The sequence below is a fragment of the Carcharodon carcharias genome, chromosome 9 (genome assembly GCF_017639515.1).
Source record: "Carcharodon carcharias isolate sCarCar2 chromosome 9, sCarCar2.pri, whole genome shotgun sequence".
NCBI lineage: Eukaryota > Metazoa > Chordata > Chondrichthyes > Lamniformes > Lamnidae > Carcharodon > Carcharodon carcharias.
In genome coordinates this window covers 149,005,245-149,029,887 of record NC_054475.1, presented here as the reverse complement: position 1 = coordinate 149,029,887, position 24,643 = coordinate 149,005,245, and the positions used below count along the sequence as shown (strand labels likewise).

General features: G+C 43.6%; 1 protein-coding gene across 1 annotated transcript in view; it reads left to right on the top strand.

Moving 5' to 3' along the window:
• Window positions 1-24,643, top strand: part of slc16a2 (solute carrier family 16 member 2) — a 113,896-nt gene that overhangs the window by 9,857 nt on the left and 79,396 nt on the right. The window contains exon 2 of the mRNA XM_041196187.1: window positions 22,391-22,535. Within this exon, the coding sequence (XP_041052121.1) occupies window positions 22,391-22,535 (145 nt within the window). The remainder of the gene's footprint in view (window positions 1-22,390; window positions 22,536-24,643) is intronic.

Genomic DNA, 24,643 nt, shown 5'->3' with positions numbered 1-24,643 from the left:
GAGGGGGTGATGCTGGAGTGGGGTGAGCATTTTGGGAATAGTGATCATAGCATCATAAGGTTTAGAATGATTATGGAGAAGGATTAGGAGCAATCCACCAAAACATTATTTTGAGTGGAGGAGGGCTAATTTCAGTGAATTGAGCAAGATATGACCCTGATAAAGTGGAGTCAAAGCCAGCAGGAAGAAATGTAATGAAGCAATGGATGGTCTTCAAAGAGATGTTTCAAGTAAAGTCTCATTGCATTCCCACAAGTGAGAAAGAGTCAGCAACTGCAGCCAAAGCTGGATGTCAAAGGAGGTAGAGAGTAAAGTGAAACAGAAAAAGAGGGCATATGACAGATGTTAGCTTGAGAATGCAAGGAAGAATTGGGCTGAATATAAAAAGTAAAGAGGCTAAGTGAAAAAAGAAATGAGGGGCAAAGAGACAATATGAGAATCGATAGGTGTCTAATGTGTAAGGGAATTAGAAGGTTTTGGATAGGCATATCCACAGTAAAGGAGTGATAGGGCTGATTAGGGATCAAAATGGAGAACTATTGGTGGAGGCAGAGGCAAAGTTGAGGTATTAAAAAGCCAGGAAATTATACTAAACCTATATAAAACACAAGTTCAGCTTCAGCTGGAGTATTATGCTCAATTCTGGACACCGTGTTTTAGAATGGGCATGAAGACTTTAGAGAGGGTATAGAAGAGATTTACTAGAATGGTTCCAGGGATGAGGGATTATAGTTTTGTTGATAGATTGGAGAAGCTGGGATTGTTCTTTTTACAGTAGAGGAGATTTAATAGAGGTGTTTACAGTCATGAAGGTTTTAGGTAAAGTAAATAAATAATAAATAAATTGTTCCCAATGATTTAAGGGTCAATAACCAGAGGGCACACATTTAAGGGGGCTGGCAAAAGAACCAGAGGTAACATGAGGAAAAACGTTTGACATAATGAGTGGTTAGGATTTGGAGTGCACTGATAGGATGGTGGGAACAGATTAGTAGTAGCTTTCAAAAAAGAATTTGATAAATACACGAAGGAGAAAAATTTGCAGAAACACAGAGAAAGAACAGGGGAGTGGAACTAACTGGATTGCTCTTTGAAAAAATCTGTCAGAGACTCCACTGGCCAACTGAACGTCTCCTGTGCTGTAATATTCTATGATTTTATGAAGGGGGCTGCAAAGGGATATAAACAATTTAAGCGAGTGGGCAAGAATGTGACAGATGAAGCAAAATGTGGGGAAATGCAAATTTGCCCACTTTGGCAGGAAGAATAGAAAAGTAGAATATTTTTAAAAAGGTGAGAGACTTGTAAATATTGTTTTGCAGAGGGATTTAGTACATGAATCATAGAAAGTTAACTTGCAGGTAAAGTAAGAAATTAGGAAGGAAAATAGTATGTTAGCCTTTATTGCAAGGTGATTGGAGGACGAGAGAATAGAATCCGTGCTGCAATTATATAGGCTTGGTGAGATCATGCCCGGAGTATTGTGTTCAGTTTTTGTTTCCTTGCCTAAGGAAGAATGTACTTGCTTTAGAGGAGATACAATGAAGGTTCACACTGATTTCTGGGCTGGAATGGTTATCCTATGAGGAAAGATTGAGTAGAATGGGATTATAGAAGAATGAGAGATGATCCCATTGAGGCCTTGACAGGGAAGATCGGAATCTTAGCCTCTGGATGAGGGGTTGACCATTTAGGACTCAGAAGGAGCAAAATTTCTTCATTCAGCAAGTGGTTGATGCTCAGTCGTTGAACATCTTAAAGACTGAAATTAATATATTTTTGAAATCGAAGAATATGGGGATAATGTAGGAAATGGAAACACAACCTTGAAAATTTTACATTTGAGGTATTGTTAGATTGAGAACCAGTGTGCACTGGCAAGCAATGTGAACAACACTCAGTGCCAGTTTGGATATGGGCACCAGAGTTTTGAATGATTATAACATTCAAGGAAACAATTGGGCATTTGCATTTAACCTAAAGCAAACTCGATAGTCGGAATTTTCTAGCCCTTCAAACCGGCGGGATCTTCCGATGTGAACGGAGGTTTCGATGGCTCGCTGTCCCTGCTGCTGGGGAACCCACCATGGTGGGGCTGGAAAATTCTGGCCTATGTTTTCAGCCATGATGCCTGTGACAAACACAAATGTGCTTAAAATTCCAAAGAGTATTAAACTATTAGCAGCTTTTACAAGGTTTACACGTCTGTACTAAGCACTAGGGGAATCACTTATAAGATAAATTGTTATTTGGGAGCACAAACACAATCTATATCTCTGAATTACATTGAAAATAATGTACAATAATCCATTTGACCCCATATTAGCGCTTATGCTCAACATGAGCGTTCTCCTACCCGACATCACCTAACCCCATCAGCATTTCCTTCCAATCCTTTCTCCATGTAATTTTCTAACTTCCCTTAAACAGTTCAATGATCTCTGAAATATCTTTCCTCAAGTGTTTCACCAACAAGTGTGCATGAACTAGCTCCCTGATAGCTCAGTTGGTAAATTCATGTTCCTGGTATTACGATTGCTGTAGACAAAAAGAAATTTGAGCTTCCAGTGACTGACTGAAAAGATCACACAACAAGATTTCAAGTTGCAAGACTTTTACTGTAACTTTTTGCAGACAACTTTAAATGATAGAAAAGAACATCCCCGTTTAACTGTTCACACAACTGAAAATACCCCTCCACAGTTATACTTTCCTTTGTCCTTTAAGTGGACACTTCGTTCTCCAGGAATTAGTCCAAAGCTATTCTGGTGACTCTTTCCTAACAAAAGGCATAAAGGCTAATTGTAGTATATTTTGTGTCATCCTGACTGTGACCAGCTTATTCATAAAGTAACACTTAAACCTGAGATTTCTTCATTTGTACAGATCTGCATATAATGTTACAAATATGAAGACTATAAGATAGTTATGTTAAGAATGTCAGGTTTTATAAACAGTAATACTTTATTTTTTTTATAAACCCTAACTCCATTCTATCTTGGAATTAAATAAGTAGTTTAATCAGCATTTCTACCTGGATACAAGGCCCATGTGATTTACTTTGCCATGAAGTTAGGCTTCCGATGGCTTGCTTCCTTTTCCTTTTCCAGTTGGATAAATTGGAATCCTTGAACTGACTTTTATGGTAAGGGTTACGCAGAAAATCCTTTCCTCTAGCCAAAGCTAGGTGAATCTTCCAGCCTCATTTAAATCTTGACTAACTTGGTCGCTTCAAACTGAGCAGATGCTCCTACCCACATTCTGCATGGTGAACAATAGAAACTGGTTGTCTTTATTTCTCTGTGGTATCTCTCTCTCTTTCTCTTACTCTCGCTCTCTCTCTTTCTATCTTTCTCCCTCTCACTCAGATTCTTGCAGGCCGACCTTTCTGTGATATTCAGGGATATCCATAAAACCCTGTAAGCTGATACTACAATGGCTATCTATGGTCTGTTCTCCCCTTGAAGCCTAACTCCATGGCAAAGTAAATCACATGGGCCTTGTATCCAGGTAGAAATGCTGATTAAACTACTCATTTAATTCCAAGATAGAATGGAGTTAGGGTTTATAAGAAAAATAAAGTATTACTGTTTATAAAACCTGACATTCTTAACATAACTATCTTATAATCTTCATATTTGTAACATTATATGCAGATCTGTACAAATGAAGAAATCTCAGGTTCAGGTGTTACTTTATGAATAAGCTGGTCACAGTCAGGATGACACAAAATATACTACAATTAGCCTTTATGCCTTTTGTTAGGAAAGAGTCACCATCCCTGATTACCATCCAATGCTGGAAAGTGTGCACGTGTGGACATCTATTGAGGACAGGTTGGACTTTGACCTCACTTTGTTGAATTGCCTGTTGATACTTGCTGTCTAGACATAAACCTGGGTGAAGCACTATTACAGTGACTTCATTGGCACAACATATTGGTATTCTAAAATGGCTTCTCCCCGCATGCACATTGGCACAAACTAGGAGATCCTGTGTTCAGTGCAGAAGGAGGCAAGAAGCTTCTCCTTGAGAGAGCAGGAGAGAAGTGATGATTAAATCGACTCATCCACGTCCAAGTTAATGGTTACTCTAGTATTGACAGAGGCTTAGGAAAAGCGTGCTTACCTGCTGTCTGTCAATTAATTGTGCATAGTATGAGGATAGAGATAAATTACCTTCCAATGTGTTAGAGGGAGGAAAGAAGGTAGTGGTGTCCTGAGTTTTATGTGGACGTGTATTCCACACATTTGGCAAAGTGCTCCTTATCATCACTGCCGTCCCAAAAATAAACCTGCAATAACAATTTTAGATTTGTAATTTTAGATTTTTTTATTTTCTTAATGAGAAAATACTCACTTACTTTATTTATTCATTGGTAGTGACTGTCCCTGGCAAAGCCAACATTTGTTGCCCATCCCCAATGACCTAGAGAAGGAGGTGATGAGCCATTTTCTTGAATACAACTGAGTGGCTTGCTTGGCCATTTCAGAGAACAGTTAAGAGTTAACCACATTGCTGTGGGTTTGGAGTGACATATAGACCAGACCAGATAGGGATGGTAGACTTCTCTCACTAAAGGACATTAGTAAACCAGATGGGTTTTTACGACAATCTGATAGTCACCATTACTGATACTAGCTTTTTGGTGCACGTTTATTTAACTGAATTTAAATTCTCCACTTGCCAGGGTGGGATGTGAACTCATGTCTCTGGTACATTAGTTCAGGCTGCTGAATTATTAGTTCAGCAACATAACCACTATGCTACCATATCCCTGAAAACCTTTGCAAATCTGAAGTGATATTTACATTTTGCTTTTCCACAAGTTTTCAATGGCTAATTTCTTTACTGGTATTTTGTACTAAGTTTCGCTATTATACATAAGCTTATTTGCTACTTTTGTTTATAAGTTACCAGACAGTACAGATAAGATCTATCAGCCTCGGCCTAGATAGCAAGTATTGATTGGAGGGTTTTATTTTCAAATGCCAAATGGATTGAATGACCAGGACAGAGAATGATTTTATTTCTTCATTGCTTCACTATACAAAAACACAATATCGACAACATTCTACCAAAAGCCATTCTGATAAGACTGAGGAAAACAGTCTTGCCCTGTGAGCAGGTCTACTACATGATCACAGCTTGAAATGGATCCTCATTAATGAAGTAATTTGAAACAAAATAAATAGCAGCTGGATGTATCTGCAAAACTCTAAACATTGCAGGCAGGAGTGCTTATTGCTTACTAATGTTAGCTAAAGATCAGTTTGATGGGTGACAGATGGAAGGTCAGCCAGGAGAGCGTTGAAATAGTTGAGTCTGGAGGGAACAAAGGTAGGGGCGGAGGGAACAAAGGTAGGGGCGGAGGGAACAAAGGTAGGGGCGGAGGGAACAAAGGTAGGGGCGGAGGGAACAAAGGTAGGGGCGGAGGGAACAAAGGTAGGGGCGGAGGGAACAAAGGTAGGGACGGAGGTCAGTAATATTATGTAGGTGGAAGTAGGTGATCTTGGTGATGGACAGGATATGATGTCGGAAGTTCACCTCAGTGTCAAATAGGAGTCTGGAGGTTGCGAATTTTCCGATATAGCCTCAGACAGCGACCAGGAAAGGGATGGAATTACAAAAGGAAAATACTGTGAATGCTGGAAATCTGGGCCAGAATTTTACGTTGGGCTTGTGGGCAGGTGCCCGACACGCCCAAGTGTAATGTAACGCACGATGACGTCGGGCATGGGTCCTGATATCACTGTGCACCGTCACGATACTTTGCTAGGCGGGCGTGTGATGAACACGGAGGCGTGCCGCCATTAATTTATGGGCCAGTAAAGGCCCTTGAGACACCAATTGTCTCAGAGTTTACGGAGCCTGTGCAATTTTTAGGCCGTTGCACGGGTGCAACAGGCAGGCGGGTAGGCCACATTTTCAAAAACCTCATCCACAGGTGGGCTAAGAGGGGTGAGTAGGACTGCTCATGTGAGTTGTTTGTACTTTAGCTTATAACTTGCTGCTGCTTGCTTGGGTGAACAGGATATCATCATTTCGCTTCAGAGCTGCTTTGACAGAAATAAGAGGCTTCAGTTCAGGACTGCGGAGGAGTCATACCACTTGGGTCCTTCCAGGTATCAGACAACCTTCCCTTACCAAGGGAATGGGGATTCTGGTCTTCACCAGAGGCACCTCCTCTGAGGAGGAAGAGAGGGCGAGAAGAGGGAGGAGGCCAGGTGTCCCTATTCAGCCTCCAGCTGAGCGATCAGTGGGAGGACAGGCACAGGCACAAGGGGCGCAGGGCCAACAGGAAGTCTAAGATGGAAGGGGCTGCAGAAGATGCCACTATCCTGCTGCCAGGGCTTACAAGCGGTAATGCAGCTACCTCAGTATGTCTGAGGTGCAATGCCGATGGAGGCTCCGCCTCTCAAGCGAGACAGTGACCTCCATCGGCCCTGAGATCAGCTCTGACTGTGTGTGGACACCCTATGCCAGTGGCACTGAAGGTCACAGTGGCCCTCAATTTCTATGTCTCTGGCTCTTTCCAGGGCTCGGTGAGTGGCCTTTGTGGAATCTCCCAATCATCTGTCCACAGTTGTGACAAGCTGGTGACAGAAACTCTGTTCAGGCGTGCATTGACTTTCATCCACTACCGCATGGATGAGGCCAGCCATGCTGAGCGAGCCAGAGGCTTTGCAGTGATTGCTGGTTTCCCCCCCATCCAGGGTGCTATAGACTGTACACATGTGGCTATCAAGGCGCCAGGAGGTGAGCCCGGTGCCTTCGTCAACAGGAAGGGATTCCACTCCATGAATGTGCAGATAGTGTGTGATCACAGGATGCAGATTCTACAAGTCTGTGCAAGGTACCCAGGCAGCTCCCAGGACGCTTACATCCTGAGACACTCCCAGGTGCTGAGGCTCTTCAGTGCTCCAGCCCGACAGGATGGATGGCTGCTGGGTGACAAGGGCTATCCCCTCAGAAGGTGGCTCATGACGCCTCTCCACCATCCAAGAACAGAGGCGGAGCAGCGGTACAATAGGAGCCATGCCTCCACAAAGGTGGTGGTAGAGAGAGCCACAGGATTTCTCAAGATGTACTTCCAATGCCTAGACTGTTCAGAGGGCACATTGCAATACCCCCATATTGTGTGTCACTGATAGTGGCTGCATGTTGAGCTCTCCACAATCTGGCACTGGAAAGGGGGAATGCAGTGGAGGAAGAAGATGTTGATGCAGCTGCACAGGCAACAGACGATGAGTCCAGTAGTGAGTCCAAGGACGAGCACGGTGAGCAGAACACTGAGGGGAGAGACGCCAACCTGGGCAACCTCCAGGGAGGCAGGGACAACTGGGCCACTTTAATCCAATGCTCCTTCAACTAGCCCACCAAATAAGAACCACCACCACATGCCAGGGCTGCCGGCTCCATACTCAACACCTGACAGGAACATTTGCTTGGCGAACAGCATGCACTATGTGCTATTTCAATAAAGTTCAATGACAAACAAGTCACTCATAACATCCAGGGTTACCCTGCACCTGCAGAACTAATGAAGCTTCTAGACGCTTGTTGAACAGAAACACATTTAATGATGTGGCACCTGGCATAAATAAATTGATAGGCATCACACCAAATAACATTTAACGTAAAAGTGGGGGGAAAAAATATCACCAATGATAAACCCGTATTGTGCTTAAGGTGCTTTTAAGTTTTCATTTGCCGGTGCTACGTCTAGGTGCCCCCCCCTCGCTGGCACCGACATTGGAGACAGCCTGCTCACTCTGCTGTCCTGTTGGCCTTGATGACCTTGGCGGGCGTCCTATGGCCCATGGAGCCTGTGCTGGCCCCGCCTGGAATGGAGTGGCAGTGGCACAGCTGGCATCTCCCCAGTCACCGTAGCCTCACCAGATGTCATGGTCACTGGCAGAGGGGCGGAGGAGCTGCTGCCATCATCTGGAGCACCCTGAGAGGAGCCCACAGGGACAACAAGCAGCTTGTGCGCCAATGTGAGGTCGCTTTGGTCACCATTGATGGACAGGCACCTAGCTGGGATACTGGGCTCAATCCACCTCCCACACTGACAGTGACCACTTGAGGTCATTGACAGTGTGAGGGCTTGCAGGTCTGAGCGCATCCCCAGGAACCCCTGATTCAGCTCCTGGTGGAGCCTCTGCATGAGAGTCACCACTCTCTCCATGGAGGAGGCAGTGCACTCGACCTTGAGGGTCATTGCATTGCTCATGCTCTGCAAGGACTCCTCCACAATAGAGACCATGGCACGCATTCCCTCATGTATCTCCGCCTGATCCTCTCGTGCACCCTGCTGGACTTCCAGCATCTGCTACCTCATGGACAACCCAGGGTGGGTGGGCAGCTCCTAACCACTGTGCTAAGTGACCCATGCCAACACGGTATTCACCCTCCTCGATCGCAGGAGATCGTTGAAGCACTTATGCCACTTCACCCATGTGCGCCTCATCACATCATGGGAGCTCACCTTGGATGCCACCTCCTCTCAGGCATTTTTGGTGAGGTGGGGGGGCGGCCTCCTCCTGCCTTCCCTGCGCTGCTGCCACCTCCTCCAGGAGAGCAGCGAGACACTCATCAGAAAAACATGGGCCGACTGCCCCTGCCGACCTGCCCTCCCGCCTGCCGTGTTCACCAGTAGCGAGCTCCATGAGGAGGTGCGTTTGCTTCACTGGCGGCCTTCCCCTGGCTGCTGCGGCCGCTTTCAAGTCGGCCGCCGGGTCACCATTAGACCCGGCGGACATTGAGCTCCCCACCCTGCACCTCCCCGCCCACCCCTTCTTGCTGTTGCAGCTTTCGCGTCTCACGCTGGGCGGGCCTTAAGTGTAAAATCGCGGTGCGGAGCCGATGGTGGTCAGCTTCCCAAGCCCGCACCCAGAGTGCAAAATTCTGGCCCTGAAATAAAAGCAAAAAAAAAAAGCGCTGGAAATATTTAGCAGGGCAGTCGGCATCTTTGGGAGGGAAACAGAATAAATGTTTCAGGTCCACGACCTTTTGAAACTTACTTTTCAGGAGTATAAGCACTTAAACATGTAAACAGTTGTAGAAGTTTGGAACGTTTCCCTATTGATGCTACGGCAATAATTGAGTTTGTGATTAATAGATTTTTGTTAGCTAAAGGTATTATGGGTATGAGGCAAATGTGGGTATATGTAGTTCAGTCGCAAAGCAGTCATGATCTCACTGAATGGCAGAACAGGCTTGAGGGGCTAACTAGACTATCCTCCCCCCCGCCGGTCCTATATTTCCTGAACCTTTTGCCCTGCTATAGATTTTTGTTAGCTACAGCAGCGATACAAATGGTCATTTGGGGCGAGAGCAGGGGAGTGGGATTTTTAAACATGAGCTGAATGACCTCTTTCTGTACTGTAGCATTTCAGAGCATAGGTGGAGGTTTAAAAAACAGCTCTGACCCCTTGTGCACTCCAATTTTAATCACTCCACCATTAGCAGCCATGCTTTCTGGTGCCTAAACCTAAGTTCTGGAATTCACTCTCTAAATCTCCCTGCCTCTATACCATTCTCTCCCCTCCTTTTAACTCTCTCCTTAAAACCTACCTCTTTGACTAATGGTTTACTCACCTGTCTTAATATTATTTGGCTTAGTGTCAAATTTTGTCTGATAACACTCCAATGTAGCACCTTGGGGTGCTTTATCATGTTAAAGGTATTATATAAATGCAAGTTATTGTGTCATTAAGCACTACATTGATTGCAAAGTTCCTTTATATCATGTTCTGCTTGAAGATTGACCAGTATTTCCAAGGGTCTTCACCTCGCCCATACGAGTCCTGTCATGACCTCTTCCAACCTCTATGGAAAGGAACAGAACCAATTATTTGTTTTTTAAATGCATTTTCTTTTGAGGGTCTAGGGCAGCCTGTAATTTGGACCTCTCCACACCTCACATTGGGCCCACTTATAACCATCTAGAAGTTGGAGTGCCTCAGCTCTTTCAGCATACTAGCTGTCATCCATAGGCTGGGTCTCGGCTGAACTGGGAACCAGGAACACACAACAGAAGGAGTGGAATTTTCCACTCGGAGTGTGGGCACGCGCCCGGCATGCTCGAGCATGAAATAGCGCAGGATGATGTCGGACAAGTGTCCCGACGTCATCATACACTCGTGCGATACTTCAGTCGGCGGGCATGCGTGATAGTCAGCAGCGCACCCACCAACAATTCAGAGGCCTATTAAGGCCATTGAAGTAGCAATTGACGGTGATTTTTCACTGCCCACTCAACGTTACAGTTGGCAGGCGGGCGAACCGGCCTTTGCATTTTTGAGGAAACCTCATCCAAGGGCGGGATGAAGCTTCCGTGACTAATTTAAAAAAAAGATTAAAATGCTTTGAAAAAATTTTCATCATCCATATGTTGAGGTGTCTCATTCTGACGCATGGACATTTTTTCCTGATTTTTATGTTCTGCTTTTATTGATTTTAAATTTGTCAGGTCCGTGAGGCAGCTCTCTGCCTTCAGGGAGCTTTCCTTCCACACTCCTCCTTGCCCGCGCTGACTTCAACGCTCGCCCTCTCCCCCCTCGCTGGCCCGCCCCCCGGCAGCGCTGAGCCTTTCAGCATGAAATCGCGGTCGAGGACCGATTGCAGTCGGCAGTCCGAAAATTCTTCCCAGGGAGTCCCCAACTCTGGGACTGATCCCAGTGTTATAAGGGGTCAGTGGAGGTTCTTCATCTCACAAGACTGACTGGGAATTCCTGGAATCAGTGGTGTCACAGGATCCCTGTTGGACCCAGTTACAACAGGAGTCTGGCACAGCATCTGAGGGACTAGCACCTTTTCCCTCCAATTTTCACCACTTGTCTCCTGAAGATTAACTCCACAACTACCAGCTGACCTCCAGATCCTAATCCTAGCAACCATTTTCGCATTTATTCTCTTGTTAGTGAGTGCTAGCTCTCTGCTCATTGGGCCACCACAATCAAACCCAAAGGGAAAAAGACAAACTACTTCTAAGACCTGTAAATGAAAAATCTTACATCAGCACATAACTCCTTTCTACAAAACTTTGTTTCCTGTTATCATATTTTTGTCACAAATTCATGTCAGCTTTTCCAATTGTAAATTCCTCTGTCTGCATTTCAGTGCAAGCTGCCTATATAAACATGTCAATAGTGGCAAAGTAGGTCAATCAGCCCCTCAAGCTTATTCTGCCATTCAGTTCAACCATGGCTGATTTGATCTGCATCTATTACACCCTCCTAGTTTTGGGAGTAAATAAATAATTAGTTGAATAGCAAGGCCACTGGAGACTTGTGTGTATGTGCGTTTTTGTGTGTAATACTATTCAGCCTATTTATTGACTGCAATGTCAACTAATCCCTGTTCAACAGTCATATTCAGTGGATCATTTGTTTCCTTTCTTGTGCTGAAATGAGACTGCCTAACTTGTTTAGTTTAAGCAGTTTAATTAGAACATTGTTTTGACTGTGATATATGCCAAAAATAATCAACAAAATTGTTAAAGCATTCTGAATTGGTTTAAATCTACATTTTTATTCTTGCAAAATGCTTTAGAATTGAACCAAAGACTCCAAAGAGCTAGGAACTAATATAAGCTTTTGCAAATGCCGTTTTGACAGTCTGTTTTAAATGATGTGCAGAGCAGATTGTTCTGAGAAAGTTATGATAAATTAAAAACAGAAGATTATTAAGTATAACCAGGCAGTGTGTCCTGAGTAAAAGTTTAACTTTCTTTAGGACCTTGTACTTTCCAAACAATCAGTGGACTAGTATTGCAAAAGCTGGATCAACACTTGGTAGTCACCCTTCACCTTGTTGGTATTTGCATAAAGTTGGATTTAGATCATCACCAGGGAACCTGTTTTCCCTTCCTCTCCCCTCAATCCCATACCTGGGTTCTTCCATTTTTTATTATCTCTTGGATAAGTTCAGCAAAATTTCAGCATAATCCCCAAAGATAATAAAGGAAAACACTCATGCTAAAACCTCTGTTATTTAAGCTTGGTCTGTTGTATTGCACAGACAGTTTTCATGGTGGTAGCAGTATCATGTTCATGGGATATTGGATCATTTATCGGTATTTAACAATGTGGTTACAGATATGAAATTTATAAGATAGTTATTTTTCAGGACTGTATCTTTAATTTAAGGTTAAGTGGAGGAATGAAAGGGGTCATGTGACTTGTTCTGAATTCTGCCTGACAAAAAATTTGGGTTGCTTAGTTAAAGGTTAAAGAGGGGCCCAGGTTGTCTTACTTGGAGGAAGTGTGAGATACTCATGCCTGTAAACATTGACCAGGACAGCTGTGCCAACTGTTAATCTCCAAGCCCCAGGGAGGTATTGGGAATGTCAGGTTTTTAAATGGTTAAACGTTAAACTGTCTATTTAACTTCAAGATAGAATGAAGTTTGAGCTCTAAATGACAACTAATTAGTATTTCTACCTGGATACAAGACCCACGTGATTCATGTTGCTATGGAGATGGACTTTGAGAGGGGAACAGTCCATACGAAGCCATTGTAGGATTGGGTTGCAAGTTTTCCTAAAATGTCATTGAACCTCACAGCTGGGTCTGTCTGCAAAAATCTGAGAGAGACAGGCAGCAGGACTCTATTTTTCACCACACAGAATGTGTAAAAGTTAAATGGGAGATCTTGTCTGTTATTTAGAGTATAAGTTGCCTACCAAAATAGCGTTTTGTAATGTTGTGTTTTGTTTGTTACAGAAAAATCTTAAAACTTGAAATCTTGTTCAGTGATCCTTTAGTCATTTACTGGAAATTCAAATCTCTTTTTAAAAGTTATCGGTCTCTGCAGGAGATAACTTTTAATTCTATTCCTAACTAGACAATTATAAAGAGACCAACTAATTGCGGAATACTGTGGAACATAAAAACAACTTTCCTTTATGCAACACTCCTTGTGTAAAAGAATACCTCGGGGTTATTCACAAGGGAGAGATTAATAGTAATGTTACAACAAATATACTTTTAACTTTGCATTATGTTTGTGCAGATGACAATAGGATAGAAGTTCCTATTGGTTTTGCTGACCCATGATTGACCCTCACTTAGGCCTGGATTTTTTCAATGATGGAGAGCCTCCCAGTCATTGTGAAAATGGCAGAGGAGGCCGAAATCTGCACCTTGTGTTGATTAAAACTGGGAGGAGCAAGTTTGAACTTTGTGGATTCTTTTGGCGAGGTGTGATATACTTTTGGAGAGGTAGGGTACCCCTTTGGATGTGGTTCTGGGACACCTTTGGGGGATGTCAGGTGCCCCTTGGGAGAGTTGAGGTGTAAGAAGTAACTATCAAAAGTGTAAAAATGAACAGCCAAAGGCAATTGTCAAGCTGTCAAGCCATTTAAAACTCCTGCCCCTTAAGTAATGATTTTTTTAAACACTCCAGACATTTTTTTTTCAAAGAGTTGACATAAGCCTGAGGGCTACCATTACTGAATTTGTGCTGCATGACTGATCTCACAGCCTTCCATTATCACAGTAGGGTGCCTTCCATTTCACAGTTTGACAGCTGCAAGTAGTTATAGACTCTTTGAAGTGAGACCATAAATCTCAATGTTTTTACAAGGGATTATGCCCTTGAATTAAATGTTTGTTTTTATAAGGATGCAGTAAAAGTAATATACATGTAGTGAACGGGTTTTTATGAATGAGAATGCTTTTTAAAAAAAAGGGCAGAATTTTTTGCCGGGCACGCCTGACCCAATCTCCAGCAGGCAGGGAGCCGATCCCCGCCGGAGAAGTGGACCCCGCCGCCATTTTAATTGGGCGGGCCAATTAAGGCGCACCCAGCGTGATATCCATAGGGAAGTGCTATGCGTTTCCTGGGGGGGTGGGGGGTGGGGGGATTCCCCAAATGCGAGAATGCGCTCTTTCACGCATGCGCACAAAAGAGCGCACATCTCCCTGAGGCTAAGTGCTGCCTTAGGGAGATCGCTGACAGCTGTATAAACTTTAAAAATAGAAAAATAATACAATCCTTAACATGTTCCCCTCCTGTGACAATTTCACACGAGATAGGACATGTTAATAAATTTCACTGAAACTTTAATAAACTTTTTAAAACTCTACATGAAACCTCATCCCGGGCAGGGCCTTTAATTGATTTAACCACCCTGTCAATGGCCTCAATTGGCCATTGACAGGTCGGTGGGCGGACAGCTGAGTTTGCTGCGCCCCCGCCTTCCTGAATATTTAAATGGGGCGGGATGACATGGGGGTTCCGCCCGATGTCATCCCGCATCATTTTGCCGTTGGCGAGCAGGCCCCGCCCCCTGCTCACCGACAGTAAAAATCCAGCCCAAATTCTGCAATAGACACGTAGGGCAGAATGTTGCCCTTGGCGGGTGGGCTCGGCGGGGGCAGTCAGGAAGCCGTTCGCTGCCCGTGACCTGCACTGGACCGCGATTTCACGCTGACAGGCCAATTCAGAGCCGCCCAGCATGAAACGCAAGCGGCAGCACTGAGCACCGCCTGTGTGGGCGAGGGGAGCAGGTCGAGTGCGAACTTCGTGCATCATAATCTCCCTGAGGTACTGAGCTGCCTCAGTGAGATGAACAGATATGAAAAACAAAATTTCAAAAATGTAATGAAACATGTCCCCTCATGTGACAGCAGGGAAATGTTATTAATGAAAAATTAAAGTTATTTTATTTTTTTTGCTTTTGGAAACCTCATCCTGCCTGTGGATGAGGTTTCCAAAAATATGTCAAGGCCGCTTGACCTTTTTCGCCTGCCCGCCAACCGTTAGGTTGGACGGGCAGTGAAAAATTTAAGTTAATTGATTACTTAATGGCCTTAACAGGCCTTTTAAGTGCCGGTGGGCGCGCTGCCGGCTCTGGCACGCGACCACCGACCGAACTATCACGCGACTGCGCATTGACGTTGACATGCCCTGCCAAAGCCAATGCTCGTCATTTTGCGCTCGAGAGGGTCGGGGGCTTGCCCGCCTGCCAAATGTAAAGTTCTGCCCTTAGAAATTTATTTCATTTAATCTTGGCATGGAGCCTGAGGTCTGTCCATCGAGGATACTGGATTCGTTGCCATGGTAAGTGTAAGGAGGAAGGGTGATTGTTGGTGTACATAAGTTAGCATGAGTTGGCATTATGTTGGCATAGGGGTGATAAAGGCCTGTGTAGGGTGGGTAGAGGGGCATGCAAGGTATGAGGGGCCATGGAGTTGGGTGGATGGGCATAGGTTTGCATGGAAGGTATGAAGGGCTATGGGTGTGTGTGGCTGGGCCCAGGTTGACATGAAGGGTCGAAGGGCCATGGGGATGAGGCATAGGTTGGCACGGAGGGCATGAGGGGCCATGGATTGTGGGTGGAGGGGCCTAGGTTGGGATGGAAGGTATAAGGGGCCATGGGGTGGATAGAGGGCATGAGTTGGCATAGGGAGTGTGTGGAGCCGTTAGGGAGTGTGAGAGGTGAGGTCAGCAGGGCTGTTTTTTTGGTCCTGTTGCTTTTTTAAGAATCTTGGACACGATGCAGAAGCACAGAGGCAGGCCTTCCACCCAGCCCGCCTCCACACCCGGCAGCCTCCGGCTTTGCCCCACGGCGGCAGACCTGACTCCCAGAGAATCCTGCCACCCCGCAACAAAAACCCGACTTTCCGGGGGACTTTCTCCGGGGTCCGGTTTGCGGAGTTGGGTAACTCTGGGCTCCTGACCCAAGACTGAAGATCCAGGCCTTCCTATCACTGGGCAGAAAATCACTGGGTCACGAGCCCAGAGGCAGAATGTGATGTTCTAACATTACCAAATATCAGCTCAGAAGATGCACCTTCCCGACATTGTATCGGGAGCTCTGAGTGATTGATTCTTACAGTTGTACATGTTTGAAGTGTCCAGTTTTTCTTTATTTACCAACTCACCATTTTTTTATGTTTTCAGCCTGCAATTTCAATTTGTTAATTTGAAATGTTTCTGTAAATTATTTTATTGACCTTTTTTAGGCTGACATGCTGTATAAATAAACGTATACCAACTGAGATGATCTAATGGTTTTGGAAATCTGCAAAGGTTAGGTACCTTTGGAACTGAATTAAGAATTCTTAGGGTTTTGGGCACCAAATATTCATTAGTCCACCACTTAATCTGTAGAAGGCATGCTCCTCGGTAATGTGCAGCACTGGTTGTATCTCTCCACAAGTGCATAAAGGATTTGTACTGAGGCCCCAGCAGCGGAGGTTGGCTGCACTGGGGCCTTGGCCTGTGCTGAACCTATTTAGCAAGGACCACTGTTGCCATGGCAGTTCGACAGATGGGGTTTGTCACAAGGAACTTGCCTGTTCCATGGCCCCAGCACAAGGCCCTTTCCCAATCCATTAAAGTACAAGGCCTACCTCACCTCCTGAAGTTATTTTTAAATACTAGAATATTCTAATCTAGTGAATGTATGCGCTTTTTTCTGTGAAATGATGTTTTAATGGAAACCCCATATTTGACTATGACGTTTGGATACAGGTCCCCTGAGCCCATGCTTGGATCTGCCCTTGGGCACCATTGATGTAATTGTAAGGACTTAAATCTATTTCATTGAGACACCGCTTTGTATTGTGCTTTACTTAGTGTATGACTTATAAACAAAATTAAGTGTAACTGCCTTGGCTGAATGTGGACATTAATTATTAAGACATCCATTCTTAGACTGTGCTTTTGAATTTGAACTCTGCTTCTGCTTAAGTGAATTCACATGTCAACAGTAGGAGGCCTTGAGCTGCTTAAAGTACCTAATCATTATAACTATGCCTTTGTTACACCACTTTATTCAATAGTCTGGCATAGAACATGGTTAAGCATTAGCTACATGTGTATAGTACTCAAATTATTACATCTCAATCCCCCTGTTGCCCTTTGAAGGGGTAATGACAATTTTATTTCCTTCAATTTTTCCAACATTCAGTTCCTTCATGTTTCTTAGAATTTGACCCAACTCCTACCACCCCTTATCTTTACATGATTCTAACGTTACTCCATTTCTTGGCATCATAATTTCCTCTGCTCTCAAATGGAACTCCCATGTCATCTTAGCTAAACGAGCCCCCAAACTTAGTTAACTCCCAAATACCTTTGCCCCAAACACTATTTTCTCCTCAGCAACTCTTAACTCTCTAAAAAAGCTCATGGTATCCAAGGCTGAAATACTTTTCCTCTATCTAGGGAGAATCTTCTAACTTCTGTGGCATTCTTGACCAGGATGTAACAAAAAGGTTGATGTCTGACAGGTGAGGCTCCTGGTTAAGCAACGCTTCAATTTTAAAATTTTACATCCTTTTCAAATTTGTCCATGGTCTCACCCTCTCCCATGATCAAGTGTGGGAGACATGATCAAGAATGAACATCAAGCTGCCCGTCAGTAAAAAAAGAACAGCTGATCATTTATGACATACTACTTCCATACCCTACAACTCTCTGCACTCCACTAATTCTGGCCTCTTGTGCATCCCCACTGTTGGCTGCCAAGGTCTTTCTACCCATCTACCTCTTTTCCCCCCCTTTTTAGATGCTCCTTAAAACCTCTCCCTTTGACCAAGCTTTTGGTCGTCCACCTTAATGTGGCCGCGTGTCAAACTTTGCTTTGTAAGGTTCCTGTGAAGCACCTCAGGACATTTTATTACTTTAAAGGCATTATATAAAAACAAGTTGTTGTTATTGGTTTAAGAAAAAGCCTGTCAGCACAAATCCCACATGAAACACCATACTCCAGTGTAAGCTACTGCCTTCAGAACTACTTGTATTGATAAAGATATGTGTAGCCCAATCTTAAATCTGGTATTGAGGGCTCTTTAGCTAGGTGCAGTTTCTGATGGAAGACTATCTGTTCCTTTATTATCTTTTAAATGTGTGTTTAAAAATCATTTTTTTCTCAAAATGCTGAAATTCTTGCTCAGTTGTATATTGCCTTTAAGCAGATTAAAAACACATTTGATTTGCATGTTTGTTAACTTTTAACTTGAATGTTATGGCTTCTTGCATTAATAATTGTTTTGTCAGTGCAATCTATTTTGGCCACTTCAGGATAATGTGAAAAGCGGCCTTAATTGACCCCCACAATCTCACTTCTACACCTTTTATAAGCAAATTTAAATTTTAAACAAGTTGTGTATTGATTGCAGTTTATAGCTGGGACTGTGATGCACTTCAGGTGCAACCATTGTTCTTTTTGGAACAAACTGCAAATTATACAAGAACAGACTGGGGACTTGGATGGATGGAGGGGAACTTTTGGAAAAAAAGATGGTCATTAGCTCAGATGGCTAGAGCATGGTGCTAACTAATGCCAAGGTTGTTGGTTCGATCCCTGTACTGGCCAACAAGACTTACCTGTCTTGTTGCAAGCTTGTTGGCTATAAGAAATTTGTGCAGATTGGGTACTTCTATACACTGCACTTTGTAAGAACTGAAAAGTGAGAATTAAGTACAAAAACAGGCAAATGCCTGAATATCAAGCTGTGTGGGCCAGCTGGGCATCAGAGATGCATCTGTCTATCAGGTACTCTTCCTTGAGCCAGTAAAATTTGTCAGGTTCAGAGATGCAAGCCACAAGTGGGAGAAATCTCTGCTGGGATAACAGCTGGAGAATTTTCAGGGATGTGGTGTCTTAAAAGGAAAATATAAGCCTGTGGAAACAAATAATAGCTCTATTAGGAGAAAAGTTTAACATTTTGCACAACAATGGACTTGTTCCCCACATTAAGAGAAAAGCCATCCCATTAGGAGAGTAAAAACAGCCAGAGCTGATTATTACTTGGCCTTTGACGAGTTCTTCAGAAACACATAATCAAATTCCTCTTGAGCCTGAGTTTTTCAAAGAACTTGGAAGCACTTTGTGCAATTAGTTGATGAAAAGCTGCTACGCTGTGTAGACAGCATTCTGCTTGAGCCCCCCGCAGGATTGTTGAGCTGAACAATTCATGCGAGAGTCCAAGTTGAACTTGGACAATTGCAACTATCTGGAAAATGTGCAGTTACTCTGTTCACATTTCACATTTCAAGAATTGGGTTTCTTTGTGGTTTAGTTGTGTGTGTTTTGAAGTAATTTGTTTATATCCCCTAGACCCAACTTATCACAAAAAGTGCAGATACTCAGCTTGTTGTAGTAAGATGCTGCACTTAGTTGTGAGGCCCAAACTTTGCAGCAATCACTTTAAGCTAATTTAAAGGAAAGCGGAGCTGCCGTTTCTCACTTCCCCCTCCCCCAATGCCCCCTACTAAGAAACTTTAACCGCTAAAGTACTGAATTTAATATGGAAAAATAGAACTATGCTGCCTGACCATCACCCAATTCTAAATGTCAAAAAGCAAGATATTGAAAGGCTTATCATTGTCATTTGCTTCAAATCTGTTGGATGAAGCAAACCATTTATCTCAATTTCCAACCATAAAGGTAGATAGTAATATTTAATAATAGGAGCCTGCTTTCTCTTTCTTTAGAAGGTGTTTAAAGCAGATTTGCAGGAGTAAATTCCTCTTCACTATATCCAAGTTTTTGGGGCTGTAAAAAGGAGCTAGGTTTTGCTACTCTTTAATACTGGAAACTCTTGCAATACGAAGGCTAACATGGTTTTCTCTTCCAACCGGATGCCCAAGGATGGCAGATTTTGACACCGAGTTGTAATCAGCAAAGTCTTTTCCAATATCTTGGGCAGAGGTGTGGAAGCAATTATCTGACCCTTCAGCCTTAGCAGCCCCTCCAACAAAGCCCAGACACCTCACTTCTTTTTTCCTGTTTAAATTTCATAAGTTAATGGAAACTTCAACTCAAAATCTCCTAGCTTTGTGATATGTACCTCAGTGGCTCACCGGCAAATGCTCTTGGTGCCTACTATGCAGTATTATTCTGTAAAATTACCTGAAATGAGGATCAGTTCATCCTTTTCATGGGCTAGCCCTTGACAAGATACAGTGTAATATTTATGCATCTCCTTTTCAAAAAAGGAAGTTATAATAGGTGAACAACAGCAGATGTAAGGAAGAAGCTTGGCATTTAGTTACATTATTTATTGTTATCTTGGTTTATCTAAAACCCACAAGACATGCTATTCCAACAGCCTGTTAGAACACATCATTAAAAACATCCTTGTGACCCAGCAGCCACATTCCCAAAAACAGTAAGTCAAATGTTGCATTATGTCAGTTGCATAACCTAAATCTTAAGAAAGATTCATTGTTTTGCTGAGGGCACGCTATGCAGGACTATGTTTTGCATAAAGGGCTACCTACTTAAGGGGACTTTTACATTGAACATAAGTAAAGTATCCAGAACAAGTTTGAATTACAGATTTGATTTCTCCAACACTTTCTTTGCTCTTCTCCTGAGATCTAATGTACATATACTCTAACCCATACGACACTCTGCTCACCTATCACCTCTGTCCTGGTCAACCTCCACTGACTTTTCATTCCCAAATAATTGAAGTCAAAATCCTCTTCCTAGATTGTTGAACCTCTAATGTTCACCAACATGGGCTGGATTTTCATCTTTGAGGCGGGCAGCAGGAGTCGGAAAGCTTCCCAGCTCGGCATGCCCGGCTCGGGAGGAAGTGCCGGCGGTGGGCGTTGGGTAGAGGCTAGTGGGTGCTGACAGGACTCAGGCCCACTATCCCAGGAAAGAGTTCTGAGGCAGACACTGGAGCTGCTGGGTGTTGAGGCAGGCTGTCAGAAGACATGCCTCGGTGCTCTGGGACTTTGTCCTAGTAATAACAATGACACCAAATCAAAGAACAGCTCTCTATCCCTCACCCTTACCCACTACACACTCCCCAGTCTGCTATCCATGCCATCTCATTCTGACTCCTTCACCCCCATGGCCCTCACACCCTTCATGGCAAGCTGTGGCACTTCCATGCCCATTCATCCGCTATACACTCTGCATAGCACCAATGAACCCGATAATAACAATAGGATATATTTAAAAAGCTTTAAAAATGTCATTCATACATAATTTTCCACTTTCTTCAAAAAACTCCTTTCACTACAGCCCAATAAAAGTGTTAATTATCCAGACCCTTTTAAGTGTCAATAGCTGAAACTGTAAGCACTTGAAAGCCCCCCCCCCCCAACCCCCCCATCTTGTGCAAATAAACATTGTATAATTGACAGAATGGATCAGAGAGCAAGAACTCTCAGTCATGCAATTTCTTCCTGGGGCACAGCTGTTTCAACAGCTTAATGGATATCTGGGCTCCCAGACAAGAATGCATAATAAGGCTTTGGCATGGGGGGGTATGAGGGGCCATGGGGTTTGGAGGAGTGGGAATAGCTTGGCCCAGGGGGCATGGGTAAGACCTTTTGAACTTACCTTTCAAAAGGTTCCCTCATCCAGACTATGGTTCACAACACCTCTGAGGTGAGCCATGAGCCCTTTCAAACCTGGCCCAACTCCATGAAAATTACAGGGGACTAGGAGATGCCTATTTTAGCTTTAGTGCCAGACAGTGGGGAGTGCAGGATGTGAACTCACAATCTGCACCATCCCGCAGCCTTAACCAACACTGGTGAAAATTGGGGGTGGCAGGAATGGAACCGGGAATCCTGGAATCGGGTGTGGGTGAATGGGCATGGAAGTGCCATAGCTTGGCATGGAGGGTATGAGGGGCCATGGGGTGGATTGGGCCCTGGTAGCCATTTTTACATCTCCACAGCGTCTCCCCGACTCCATGAAAATCTAGCTCGTTATCACCTTTTCCTCCCTGCTGAATCTGGCCCACTCTGTGTCCCACTCCTCCCTCGCTCCATCATTGCCTCCAACCAACATACACCAACACTCTGGAATCCTCTCCACCTTGTTACATCTCTCCCGATCCTCAAAAACATCATTAAAATGTAACTGTTGATCACACCTTTGCTCAACCCACCACCATCCAATTCTTTTTATTTGCACTTCTTATCTATTCCTTCTCCCTTTGAGAAGCATCCAGAAATATTTACAGATGTAAGTTGTTGCCGTTGCAACATAGGAACAAAATAAATAAGATCTGGGGTAGGCCATTTGGCCGTTCGTGCATGACCCGTCATTCAAAAAATCATGGTTAATCATCTACCTCAACTTCACCTTCTTACCCTATCCACATATCCCTCAGTACCCAAAATGTCTGTCTTGAATATACTCAACAACTGAGCATTTCCAGCTCTGTGGGGTAGAGAATTCCAAAGATTTACAATCCTTTGATCGAAGAAATTTCTCCTCATCTCAATCCTAAATGGTCAACCCCTTACTCTGAGACCACGATTCCATAGATTCCCCAGCCAGGGGAAACATTTCCAGTGAACAGTGAAGCTGTGGGTCAGTGGGATAAGTGGTGGGAGGGACACTCAAATTCTACAACCTGTTAAAACTATTTTCCTGTTTTCTTTTTCCTTGCAGCTTGGGTAGGTGCGGTCTCAATTGGGATGATTTTCTTTTGTTCTCCAGTAGTCAGTATTTTCACTGACTGGTTTGGATGCAGGAAGACGGCAATGGGCGGTGCAACAATGGCTTTTATTGGACTTCTTTCCAGCTCCTTCACAAAGTAAGAGTGGATTTCTGTCTTAATACATACACAAAACACAGACACCACACACACACACGTATCATAATGTTTCATAAAGTTTATTGTTGAATTATAAAAGTATCTCTTCGTGAAAGTTGTTTGGAGGCCTGGTCAGTTGCATTGATAACTGGATGCTCGATAACACCATGTCCTTGACAGGAGGCTGGAATGTTACCGGAAACTTTAGAGTTGGCTGAGTGGAGTTGCTTCCAGTCTGACTTTTATCCTTTCTGCACATCCACCTAATCTACTCCAGTTCACCACACTTTATCATCCATCAAACGCAGTTCTATCCCAATCAACTTTTGTGTCTGAATGCCTACCCTAGGCCTAAATACCTTATTTCTAGTCATTATAAATTCACATGAAATTTTTCACTCAAAACCAGAATTGCATTAAAGTAACCTGAGATAACTTTCCTGCTAATTGTTTCATCTGTACTTGTGCAATGGTTCACCCTGCAATAATATATTGGGATTGTTTGCTTAATGAGTAGAGAAGGATTGGGAGCTTGAACCCATTCCTTCTGATTTTGTATTCCTACATACTAATCCCCAGCACCCCTTTGCAGGTGCCAAGCTCAGATATTTTAACTGTGCAATGCAAGTGATTATACCTCTTTTTTTGCTAATATTAAACAAGTTGGGCTACCCATGCTACGTCAGGGGAATAAAGGGATGATATTTGCCCTTTGGGCATATGGACTAAATGATATGGTATTAAAGCCAGAAATCAGATCACAAAAAAGTTTCTATGAAGTAATTTACCTGAAGCATTTCTTATATCCAGCTGATTTCATTCAACAATTCACTTAATTACCTTCTTTCACACAATTATTTTAATTAATAATTTTAATCCCACAAATGTGAAAACAAGTACCTAAATTCACACATTATTATACTCAAAAATATTACTTAACAAAAAATATTTCTTTTCACACTGGATTTACTTTCATTTGCTTTATTTTATTTGGCTTGACTCTAGTTTAATTAGATTTGCAATTTATACTTTATGTTTTTTACTAACCGTTCTCTACATACTCAGTGTCACTCTCAAAATGCTCAGGATTGAAATCTCCATCCACAGCTATTTCTTCAATGTTTGTTGATACTCTGAATATTTCATCATCACTGTCAAAGGCAACAACTGTAGTATCACTCAGTACATTTTCAGTGTCACTGCCTGCATTTTCAGTGCTCGTTGGAACATTAAGTATTTCATAATAGACCACATTCAAAGTTTTTCCTTCTTGAGCCAAAATAAAGAGATTTCTTGATGATCCGACTCAGTTGTTATATTTCCTGATGTTTCTCAAGAAGTGTTTTGATTTTGGTGGTAATTGTGCTTGACCATTTATGCAACACATTGAAGGTGACTTTCAGCTTTTTGAACCACAATGTTCACATTTCTCTGATCTCTACCAATATCATATTCTGGGTCCGAATCGTAATTCTGATGAGAAACATAGGTGAAAGCTTCCTTAAAGAGGTCTCCTACTCGCATCTATTCTGATGATGCCACTTTCAAAAACAGTTCCTCTGCCATGTCCTCCTTCTTCCTTAACCAAGGTTTTCCACCCACGGTGGTTGACAGGGCCCTCAACCGTGTCCGGCCCATCTCCCGCGTATGCGCCCTCACACCTTCTTCTCCCTCCCAGAAACATGATAAGGTCCCCCTTGTCCTCACTTATCAACCTACCAGCCTCCGCATTCAAAGGATCATCCTCCGCCATTTCCGCCAACTCCAGCATGATGCCACCACCAAATACATCTTTTCTTCATCCCCCCCCCCCCCCGACCCCCGGCGGCATTCCATAGGGATCGTTCCCTCCGTGACACCCTGGTCCACTCCTCCATCATCCCCTACACCTCAACCCCCTCCCACGGCACCTTCCCATGCAACTGCAGATGGTGCAACACCTGCCCCTTTACTTCTCCTCTCCTCACCATCCAAGGGCCCAAACACTCCTTTCAAGTGAAGCAGCATTTCACTTGCACTTCCCTCAATTTAGTCTATTGCATTCGTTGCTCCCAATGCGGTTTCCTCTACATTGGAGAGACCAAACGCAGACTGGGTGACCGCTTTGC